The 12,132-nt window shown below is 41.8% G+C and overlaps 1 protein-coding gene across 4 annotated transcripts in view; it reads right to left on the bottom strand.

Moving 5' to 3' along the window:
- The window catches only part of FHIT (fragile histidine triad diadenosine triphosphatase), a 1,508,464-nt gene that overhangs the window by 178,128 nt on the left and 1,318,204 nt on the right, over positions 1 to 12,132 (bottom strand). For all 4 annotated transcript variants that reach the window (XM_045862036.3, XM_064594290.1, XM_054504652.2 and 1 more), the window contains one exon: positions 4,645 to 4,713. In XM_045862036.3, coding sequence (XP_045717992.1) covers positions 4,645 to 4,713 — 69 coding nt within the window. The remainder of the gene's footprint in view (positions 1 to 4,644; positions 4,714 to 12,132) is intronic.

Here is a 12,132-nt window from a genome sequence, read left to right as displayed (position 1 = left end):
AAGATATTCTCTCCCTTTAAATTATGCTAGGACTAGTAGGGAATGTCAAGTTCTTCTAGTTCAACACCTCATTCCCTCATGTACTCATTCATTCAACAAATATTTCTTGGAGACCGCCTCCATACCAGATTAGGTCCCTGTTCCCAAGTCTCTACAGTGTGATTGGGAACACAGGCACTGAATACTAAACTAAAAAATTATTTCAAGTGTGGTAATTATTAAGGAAGGAAATGCGGTAATATGATAGAATTATTGTGGAGGAGGTAAGAGATGAGTTATCTTAAATGGGTTGGGATATCCATGAAAAGAACCCTTCAAGAAGCTGACATCTGAGCTGAGATTTGGATGAAGACACGAAGCCAGTTGAGGTTATAGGCAAAGAAAATAATGGTGCCAAGGCCCTGAGGTGGGAACAAGAATAATATAATTGACAAAAGCAAGGAGTGAGAGAGAGTCAAACTAACAGGGGCTGGAGAGGTAGGGCAGGACACAGAACTGAAGTTAAAGAACTCACCCAGGGCCATAGCACTATACACGAGTAACCAAGGAAGTAAAACGGAGGTTACAGAGAAGTGACATGCACAGTAGACGAGACAAACAGTCCTGTGGAATAGTGACATTTGAGTGGTAGAAGGAAGAAGGGTAGCCCAGGAAATAGAGATCTCAAACTCAAATGCCTTTAGCGGCCAGACAAGTATCATAAACATGTGAAGCAGGCATTGGTAAGAGACAGGGAGTTGGGGGAGATGCAGTGACCTGAAGAATGAGTGACATGCCCAACAGCATTCAGACTCATTAAAAAATACTTTGCAGGCAAAATAAAATACATATGTGGAGGCAAGCAGAGCCCATGGACCATCAATATGCAACAGTGATCTGGAGGAAACGTAGGAAGCAGGCTGAGAATGAGAAAAGTCAATAGAGCCTGGTCACCCATAACTCAGAGGAGAGCTACACTTATATTTCTATGACCTACATTAAAAAGTTTATTAGGCAGTAACCCAAGTGCTTATTCTGATGACTACAACAACAACTCACACTAGTTGTTACAGAACTTGCCTATAACCGAAAAATAAAGGTAATGATCCAATGGGTCAGATTTGTAAAGATTGGAATCCTAGAACCAAGGGGTCCCTCCAAGGACTGGATGTAGAAGTCCTCCTGAAGAATCATGGCCATCCACTCTGTGCCTGCATGGATCTGGGAAAGGGAAACCCCCACACACCCCCAACCACACACACACATACAAGGCACTGTAAGTGTTCAGCAAGTTCTATCAATTTGATCTGTTGTTACGTGGAGCTGATATCTGGCTCCTTTTAGCCCCAAAACCCTAGATTTCCACCCCATCCCCGCCAGAGACACACAGATCATTTAACTTTTCCCACCTACTGGCAAATATTTAGAAACAGTGACTCTGTCACTGCCTTCCCTCTGCAAGTCTTCCTTTCTCCAGACAAAATATCTCCATCACCATGTCCAGACTCTGCCATCCCAGTCACCTTTCTGTGAACCTTCTCTAGTTTGTAACTCTCTCTCTTGAAACAGGGCCCAGGGAGAACACCACATTCTTAGCTGATTTATAATCTAGGGCTTCTTTAGGCATCATGTTCTATTTCCGCAGTATTGGAAACACAATTGTGTTTTATTGAGCCCCATCTCCTTTGTCCCTGTTCCCACTCCCCACCCTCCAAGGCAAGTGTGTTTGTTGTATTTCGTGGACAGATACATAATCTAGAGTGAGAGCTCCCATCAGCATAAAGAATGCTGTCCCTCATCACTCTATCATTTCTGATTAAGATCACTCAGTCTAATGTACATTATGTCTTGTACCAATAATGCCTGTGCAATGCTTCATGCTCCTTGTGCCAGTTTCTAGACATTATCTTATTATGTGCTGAAACTGGAAAAGTATATTTTTATACAAAGAGGAAGATGAATCTGAGAATGAGTAGTGAAAGGCAGAGGAAAAATTGGAAAACTGACCCTTGAAAAGAGTGTTGAATGGAAGCATCTAATGACGTGGCTTTGCATCTAAGTTCTCCCTTTACCCACCAACTGCAAGTTCTTTTAGAAACAAAATTAATGATCACAATAAGAACAGAACCACTACCTATCAATAAATGCCTAGTAGATACCAATCCCCGCAATGAACTTTTTAGGTACAGTATATCATATGTTTCGTATGAGCCTTTGAAGGGTGTTATCTCCATTTTTAAAGATAGAGCTTCAGTGACTTGCCCCATGTCACAAAATTAGCAGGTGACACTTGGATTTAAACCTAATTCGGTCTGTCTCTGAAGTTCAATCACTTCATAGTTTTATACCACAATCTCCCTTAGTGGGTACTGTCTATACTATATGACTTAGCAGTTAATTGAAAACAAAACAAAACAAAACAACAAAAAAACAGAACTCTTATAGTAATTCCATCTCCAGAGATGCTTCTCCAAATAGGGAGAAGCAGGAACATGTGTTGCCTCATCAGTGGGGCTAGAGACGCTGTGAGAGCATACCCACAAGGGCAAAAGAGTAAAGGAGGGGAGAAAGGCCACACGCCAACCTCAGCGTTGGACATCGTGTCTCAAACTGGGCTGAAATGCAGCCCCACAGCTCCTGTCATGAGCACATTAGGAATATAAATAAAATTTCAAGGTGACAGTTCAGCCTAAGAAAACAGTGTTTTCAAGCACTTTTAATAACACTTTAGCAGTATTCACTTGTATATAAATCATGTGCTAATTTATTCATTAAAATAGCCTGTACTTGGCAACATTTTATTAACCTTAGTTTATGCTAATAAGATCAGTACTCATATTTTTTAAAAATGCATCTCTCTATAATTACTCCATAATTCTGATTTTCTTCCAACTTGAACTAAGCCCTTACTAACTCCAAGTCACATTCCACATCTCATGAAAAGGAGTTTGAATTATGATATTATAGGATACAACTTTCAGAAAGCACAAATTTGGGAGAGAGACTATTCCCAAATCTAGCCACGATCAGAATCTCCTGGGCACTTTCTTATGCTCCCATAATTACTGATTCCAGTGTGCCCCTGCAATCTACTGGGTCAAAATCTCTAGGGATGGGATCTATGGGGAATGGAGATTTGCAGCAATTGGTCCAAAAACCAGTACTTAGGAACCAGTAACTAGAACATTTCCACTCTGCACAGGCCTATTGCAGCTCACAGGAGGCACAATATAGTGAGGGATATCCCAAAAGCATGATCACCAGTCACTGCCGAGGATCCAGTGAGTCCCAGAAAAATTAATTGTAAGTCTCATTATTAACTGATGACCTCCCATTCTTTATTTTTAGGGTTTGGGTAGCCATTTTAATACCTAGTTACTGCAAAAAAAAAACACTACAAATACAAAAAAAGAAAAAGAAAAAAAAAAAAACACCTTACAAATATAAAACCAGGTGGAGATAATCGTAGGGATAGAGCCACATGATGAACAACCAAAATAAAAAAAAAAAAATGTACTTTAAACGTCTAACAAGTGGTTAGAATAGTAGTGTCAAAAAGATGGCAAAATTGGTACCTCTTTCCTATCTGACACCTGTGATAGACACTGCTAATCAATCACAGCATTTGTTTCTGTTTCATCCGGAAACAGCCTCAAAACCCTTTTCAACCAAGCACTCAGGGCACCCCTGCCATCTGATCATTTGGGGAACATATGTGCCCTTCCCTGGCTAGAATAAGCAGTTAAACTGAAATTATCGTCTAATATTTTACATCAGCATATCCATTATAGGATATTTACCCCACATAGTGCACACAGGCCCCTGAAGTTTCTCAGGTAGATGAGACCATAGGAGCAGATCACCTTGCTACTTCATCTCTATAAGTGGTTTCACATTTATAGTTTTTAATGGAAATATCCAGAAATCAGTTAACTGCTAAAATGTTTATAATACATGGGCGGCACTCATTTCATTCAAGCCAACTAGGTTCTGCTGATAATTCAAAGTTTCACTTTGAATAAATGCTATTAGGAGTGGGGCGCCTGGGTGGCTCAGTCGTTAAGCGTCTGCCTTCGGCTCAGGTCATGGTCCCGGGGTCCTGGGATCGAGCCCCGCATCGGGCTCCCTGCTCCACGGGAAGCCTGCTTCTCCCTCTCCCACTCCCCCTGCTTGTGTTCCCTCTCTTGCTGTGTCTCTGTCAAATAAATAAATAAAATCTTTAAAAAAAAAAGTGCTACTAGGAGAGACAAGCTGAGGTCCAAAGGGTCTTTAAAATTAAATGGAGCATCTGACTAGAAAAATAATATACGAGTCGGCTTGATTTCCATTGGTCAGCAGCACTATAGATTTTCTCCTGTGGAGACTCTGGGCCATATCGCCACACAATATTTAGTGTCCTGGTAAATGAGAGGGTGGAAATCACAAAGATACTTGCTTTCTGCCACATTTCATTTGAAAAAGAAAATCATTATAATTCATTTGTCTTTGGTTCCTGTCATGGCCATTCTCGGCTGGCTCCTTGGCTTCTACTGCCACTTCCCAAGTCATACTGGGTGGAATCCCATGTAAGCCCATATATCAGGGTGATGCCTAGTTCATCAGCTTGATTTCTTCATACCGACAGCCCCTGTGATCACGCAATAAGATCAGAGAGAACAGACCCACCTCATCATAGATGCTGTCATTCCTGTGAAAGTCTCCAGCCTTCCTCGGAAGAACGTGGACGTGAACATGCTGAAAATGAACGAGAGAGAAAAAAATGAAATGTGATTATCTCCCCATATATTTCGAGACTTGACAGTGATGCTCCCATGAAGCCCAATTACTCCACGTTGGTTCCTGCTGGATTAGTTTTCAGAGGAGGATGATGTTCACCTTCAGTAACTGTATCTGAAATCCATGGAGAATAGAGAGGCTCAAAACAAGAGAGAAAAATGTGGTGGCATAGATGACAATTTGAGTGAAATGCCAGGGTGTTTTGGGGAGGTCTGTGGAATTATCCATAGCTGTCAGTCTTGGCTGTAGTTAGCCAGTGCTTTGAAGTGACAGCATGGTTTAAAAAGGTGACTACAGGGACTCTGAAAGGGACAAGAAATCAAAATTGGCCAACAGAGAATTGTGTAAGAGCAAATAAGTGAGAGTAGCAAAGAGTGTGGGCCAAGTTACAGAATCATGGTTTTCAAATAAAAATCATTTAACAGTAATACAAATAGTCCTCCTTTATTAAACATTTACTTACTGTGATAAGAAAGCTCTATGCTTAGCATGGATCTCATGTACTGCTCTGAATAATCCCATGAGGCAACTTCTACTCTCAGATCCCCTTTACAGATGAGGAAATCTACCCTCAGAAGTGGTCAAGGCCCCTCAGGAGGTGACAGCGTCCCTGCAGGAACCCAGGGCTTGTGGCTCTTGCCCCCACACTCTTCATGAGCATCCATGCTCCTTCTGTGAGTTCGATCTATTAAAAAGCCTGTGTCTCCAGTCTATGAAGGCCCCCAGGTAATAGTCATAGCAATGTTGTTATGCAGAGATCATGAATCAAGGCACATCGCATATCTAATTCAATATATTCTTCAAGGCTAAACGCCATTTGAAAGTTTTACTTTCCAAATAGCCTCTATTGTACCTCTGCTAAAGTTAAACCTCATTCCTGCCCTTGAGCTATGTTCCTGCGTTTATTACAAACCGTGGGGAGGAATGTGAAAATGAAAAGCCTAAATGTAGAGAGGCAGACAAAGAATCAAACTTAGTCCCTGATCACGCCCACCCCTTCTTGATTACAGAGATCAGGCTCTGAGCTTCCAAAGGGCCTCTGGAGAATGTGAGATGAAGTGTCCCTGTGGCTTTGCTGCACACAGAGGGGAAAAATGATATGCTATTAAAGCAGAGGCAGGGAACAAGGCGGTCCAAGGTGAACGAACGCAGAGGAGCCTCACATCAGCCCGAGTGCACAGTCCCCAAAGAAGGGCACGTTTTTGCCAGAATATTCTCCAGTTGATGATGGAAGGTAGTCATAGACTGTTCAGCAACTGGGACAGTGTATACTTAAGTTACAAAGATGGTGAGAGCATAGGGAGACAAGGGGAACAAATAAACAAGGAAACATAAGTTGCAAACTGCCCATGGAACAAAGTCTTAGGAGAAAGCAATGGAGGATGGGCTCAGGCTGGAATATGCTGAAGGACACAGGCTGGCTGACTTCAAGATGAGACCAGAAAAATGCCACAGCACAAGGAGAGAGCCCCCCTTGGAAGGAGGCTTCACTCGACCCTTGCTTCCCAAACCTGCAGCTCTCCTTCCCTCCTCTTGTTCTTTCCCCTTTCCTTTCTTCCTTTTCTCCTTCCTTCCTTTCTGCCCTGCTTCCTTCTTTTCTTCCTTTCTTCTATCCACCCACCCACCACCTCCCTTGTATGTGGAATAATCAGGTATTCCACACCAGTGCCCTGCAGTCAAACTGCCTACTGCGAACCTGACCAATCACTTACTGGCCGCGGCCCCTGACTCAGAAGGGCCTGGATCTCTGTATCCTTGGCTGCAGCAGGGATGGCAGCAATCTCTACCTCACATGGTCATTAAGAGGATTCAAATCCACTAAGCCTGCGCTCAGCATGCTGCTTTGTGCATCATCAGTACTCAGTACATGTAGCTATAGCACTATTACTATTATTATTATTATTATTATTACTTATTTTCATTATCATTTTTTTGACCTTCAGACCAAGTAGAGATCACATCTAGGCACTAGATCCCACACCAGCAAGGAAGAGATTTAAGAAGTTCCTCGAGTAGGGTGTGTTTCTAGTTTATCTGTTGCTATGTCTTGTTTCTCTTGCATTGACCGGTGGTTTTCAAAGTTGAGCATGCACCTGGGCTTGGTGAGACACAGATCCTTGGGCCCCCAAAACACGCATTTCAAACAAACTGCCAGGTGGTGCCAACATCATTGGTTTAGACTATCCTTCTGCTTCCTGACCTTTTTCCTACCAAAAGTGACCACAGGCACCAAGGTCACTAATTGTTTTGTCTGCCCTATCGGCTTCTGGAAGACCTACTAAGTGCTCCCTGGCTTCCTGCACTCTTGTCACCCTCTGTGCCTTTTCCTTAAGGATGTGCCTGTTGTTCATTAATGAACTAGGGCTGGCTATGAACTTAATATTATATGAAGGGAACCTCCTGGGTCCAGGCCCATCCCATGCCTCCTTTTCTTTACCTTGCCCACCTGGGTTTAGTGTTCAGGGCTATCTCTATAAGCTTTGTTATCACCCAGTCCTGGAAATGTCTTTCCTGATCATTGGTAACCACCTGAGGTTTAGTGTGGCACTGATGATAACAAACAGCTCACTATGTAGGTGATTCTCCCCAAGGGCACAGACCTCAACCCAGCCTGATATCTTGACATAAATTCTTAAGTGACAATCTGATCACAAGATCCCGACAACCCACTCAACTTCTCAGAAAAGGGAAATCATGATAAACCCAGCTGACAACTTCACTGTTGTGAAGGAATACCATTACCACGGCCTTCCAGTAGAATGGTATTCCAATAAAACAAAACAAAACAAATACAACCCTATGATCAGCACACATGGGGGTATTTTAACATAACCTGTCCTTAGTGAATTCATATTGAGCCTTGGTGATCATCACTTACTTTTCTAAGTGGTGGCAAAACTTCTACTTAATAAAGCACTCCAAAATTTTGCCAGGGTTTATTTTTTTGCTAGAGTTTAAATTTTGCTAGGGTGTCAAGCAGTTTAGCTGCTTGAGTTTTCTGAAGAATACTTCAGAAAAGCCATGACATATTCCATACCAAAAAAGTTTTTATGGTCAAGTAAAATTTCACAATGCTCATTAGCATATTATGGTATCAGGCAAGAACCACATTAAATACATTCAATTAAATATGTTCAATTAGCTACCAGGAAACTTATTTAATAATGAAGATCTCAAATCCTTATTTGTATAACATCTATTTATACTTTTCTAATACAATTATTCATGCAAAATTATTTATAACCAGGTGCTACTCTAGGAACCAGGGATACAGTACTAAACAAGATAAAATCCCTCCCCCCACAAAGCTACATTCCAAGAGGTGATGCAGAAAACAAACAAGCAAATAAATATACAAGTTAATTTCAGGTGAAGATAAGTGTTATGGAAAAAATATAGCAGGCAGAGCTAAAAATTCAGAATTGGGACTCTTACACATTTGAAATTTGGGAAGAAAAAAAAGGATTCAAAGTTAAGGATATGGTGAGGAAAGAGACAAGTCAGGAGGGGGTCAGTGCTAAAGCTGAGAGAGGAGGGAATTTCAAGAAGGAAGGAATAATCATCAGTGTCAATGTTGTTGAAAGCTTGAGTTGGTTCCAGTCAAATAAGGGGGATAAACACTTAACTGAAAACAGATTCAATATCATTAGTCAGTAGTGAAATGCAAAGCAAAGCCACAATGAAATATCACCTCCTATTCAACAGAAAGGCAATTAAAGAAAAAAAAAAAGGTAAGACAATAACAAGTGTTGGCGAGAATATGGAGAATTAAAACCTTCCTACACTGTTGGTGGGAATGTAAGAGTATCACTGGTTTGGAAAATAGCTTGACACTTCCTCAAAAAGTTAAACAGAGTTTCCATATAACCCAGAATTCCACTCCTAAGCATGTGCCCAAGAGATATGAAAACATATGTCCACACAAAAACTTGCACATGAATATTTATAGCAGTATTATTTACAACAGTCAAATAGGGGAAACAACCCAAATGCCCATCAAGCAGTGAATGCATCAATAAGATGCGGTACAGCCACACATTGGAACATGATTCGGCCATAAAAAGGAAGGAAGAACTGCTAAGTCGAAGAATTATGCTAAATGAATTATGCCACATGAAAGAAACCAGACATAAAAGGCCAGATATTGTCTGATTCTATTTATGTGAAATGTCCAGAAAAGGCAAATCCATAGAGACAGAGTAAATTAGCAGTTGCCATGGGAGAATAAGGAGTCACCACTAGAGGGCATGACGTTTCTTTTGGGGATGACAAATATATTCTGGAATTAGGTAGTTGTGATGGTCGCATGACATTGGGAACATTCTAGAAAAACTTGGAACGGTATACTTTAAAAGAGTGAATTTGATGGCATGTGAATTATTTATCAATAAAGCTGTTATTTAAAAAAACTGATGTAGATTTAAGAGAGAGGGGAAGGTAAAGAAAGGGAGATAAATAAGCACAGGCAACTTTCTAAGGAAAAGGAGTCTTGGAAAGAAATCAATGGTTCTACAGGCAGAGGAGGAAGGAAATCACTTTTTGTTAAATATGGCTGAAGTTGTCTCAGCCTACTAGTTTCTATAATTATTATAACCTTTTGTAGTTGAAATCATTGTTAGCATTTATTTAAAGCTTGCTCCATGCCAGTCCCTAGGATGATTGTACACCATTTCAATGAAGCCTTCCAATACACCCAAGAGGTGATTAATAAATGCATTATCATGTTCAGGTGACAAAATAGACCCAACGAGGTTAAGCAACTTGCCCAAGCGCCTGTAGAGAGTGACCAAGCGCTGAAATCTGAACCCGCATCTGTCGTGACACCATCTCTTAAGAGGCCACCCTGCTTCTCCCAAATATCCATTCCATATATAAAGACACCTCCTTGCCGCGGCTCCTTGATGCCTCTCTCAAGCTCCATGATTTTTCAGTCATGTCTTTGATCACATCTGCAAGTCCTTTTGGGATCATGGGATGGAACTGGCCTTTGTGTAGAAACTTCGATTCACTTACTGCGGTGTTATCTCCTGAGTTCCATTTCTATCTTACTCTTTCCTAGTTGGAAGTCATGCCCAGTATCGTATAGATGAACAAAGTTGTTCAAATGGCAAGTCTTTGTTTCCCTCATTTATTAAATGTAAGTCATTTGCATCAATCAGGAGATCCACCTTTTCTTGGTCCCCGTGGTTGAGCACATTTTAGCTTTAAAAGCCCTTTCTGTTATCTCTCAGTTTTTCTCCAAATGTGGGATTTCTCTGAGTTTTAATACCCTGCCAACATTTTTGTAGGCCCCGCCTCTTTTGTGCTGTGGAGCTTCTCCTTCCCTTTTGAACACACCTACTTTACCTCATACTCACCTGAGGATGGTCGGTGTCGCCACACTGGTGTCTTTTGCCCTTGCTGGACTACAGTGCGAGTTGGTTATAAGGGATACAATCATGGCAAGGGGGAAGGGCAAGGAAGGCTAGAGGGAAACAGCAACCCTCTCCATAACTAGTGTCCTGCCACCCCCAGCTGCTGCCACATGAACCTCCTCACTCAGATCAATGAGTGACCTCAGAAGGCAAATCTGATTCTAATAAATAACAAAAACCCTGCAGATCAGGGGCAGATAGTGACCCCTCCAGTATGTTCACGTCCTACTCCCTGAACTTGTGAATACATTAGGTTCCATGGCAAAAGAGAAGTAGGTTGTAGAAAGATTAAGGCTGCTAACCAGTTGCCCTTAAAATGGTAAGTGTGTGGATGATCTTGGATTATCCACCTGGGCCCAGGGTAATCACAAGGGTCCTTTTTTTTTTTTTAATATTTTATTTATTTATGGGTGCCTGGGTGGCTCAGTCGGTTAAGCGACTGCCTTCAGCTCAGGTCATGATCCTGGAGTCCCGGGATCGAGTCCCGCATCGGGCTCCCTGCTCAGCAGGGAGTCCGCTTCTCCCTCTGACCTTCCCCCTCTCATGTGCTCTCTCTCTCTCATTCTCACTCTCTCAAAATAAATAAAATCTTTAAAAAAAAAATTATTTATTTATTTGACAGAGAGAGAGCACAAGCAGGGGGAGCGGCAGGCAGAGGGAGAGAGAAAAGCAGGCTCCTTGCTGAGCAGGGAGCCTGACATGGGGCTCAATCCCAGGGCCCTGGAATCATGACCTGAGCCAAAGGCAGCTGCTTAACTGACTGAGTCACCCACGCGCCCCATTTACAAGGGTCCTTAAAAGTGGAAGAGGGTGAACATCATCAAAATGTAAAACACTGGGCTTCAAAGGATACCGTCAAGAAACTGAAAAGTCAACTCAGAATGGGAGAATATTTTTGTAGATCATATATCTGATGGGGCACTGTATGCAGGATGTATGAGGAATTATTACAGTGAAAGACCAAATTCCAACTAAAAAAATAGGTGAGGTAGGAATAAGCATTTCTCCAAAGGAGATATATAAATGGAACAAGCACATGAACAGAGTCAGCAGGCCACCCTGTCTCAAGACTTTCACAAAAGCCAGCCTCCTGCCCTTCCTTCTCTGTTTTCCCAGTGAAGGCAGATGAGAATACTTAGAATCAGCCGAAGTAGGACTGCCTAGGGAACCATAGAATTGACTGTCTACAGTGGAACTTTTGAGAGTGAAAGGAGGCCTGTTCCCAACTACACTGGCCTGTTTATAATGACAGTCCTAAGCCTGGACTATTCCAAATAAACCCAGACACACGTTCACCCATATACTAGTTGTGTAGTTGGGAAGGACAGTGGTATCACAAAGATGGGATGTGACATCTCCTCAACTTGCCTTAGTATCTCCACTCTGCCACTGTGATCGATTTGGTGACCCTGGATAATTTACTTGTTCTCAGTAAGCCCCGCTTCCTCCTCCAGAAAAATGGAGACAGTCGTAGCTCCTATTTCTTCGTGTTTTGGATGTGCTAATACTGTTCTCACAGACATGGTAGCTCCTGGTATAATGGACAATGACTTAGAAATGGATGGGTGAATGGTGTGATAGTACGACAGATGTCTAAGTAAAGTCCTTGACTTATGAGGAAAAAAAATAATTAAATGATGTGTCAGTGTTCTCTTTATAGAAAAGAAGTGGATTAAATTTAGGGGATTCTTCGAACACGTGTGACATAGCCCACATCTCTTGAGACACCAGGTCTCCCTCAATCAGACACTTCAAATGACAGCCTCGGAATAATGGGTGATGTGTTTATTTCTTTTTGATACCCAGATTATATACGTAAAGCTATTTATATAAGGGGAGGGGAATAAAAGGCCCAGAACTTCTTTTTGAGACCAAAAAAAAGGTTCTATTTGGTGAAAACAGGATGTTTTGCCTTTTGGAAGTCAGGGAGGAGTAGGGGGTGGACATCGAAAATCTATTGTAA

The sequence above is a fragment of the Mirounga angustirostris genome, unplaced genomic scaffold (assembly GCF_029215605.1).
Source record: "Mirounga angustirostris isolate CCGP_5_RB_7025 unplaced genomic scaffold, mMirAng1.0.hap1 SCAF_1, whole genome shotgun sequence".
NCBI classification, from domain to species: Eukaryota; Metazoa; Chordata; class Mammalia; order Carnivora; family Phocidae; genus Mirounga; species Mirounga angustirostris.
The sequence above is the reverse complement of the archived record's forward strand: the minus strand, read 5'-3'. Positions and strand labels throughout refer to the sequence as shown.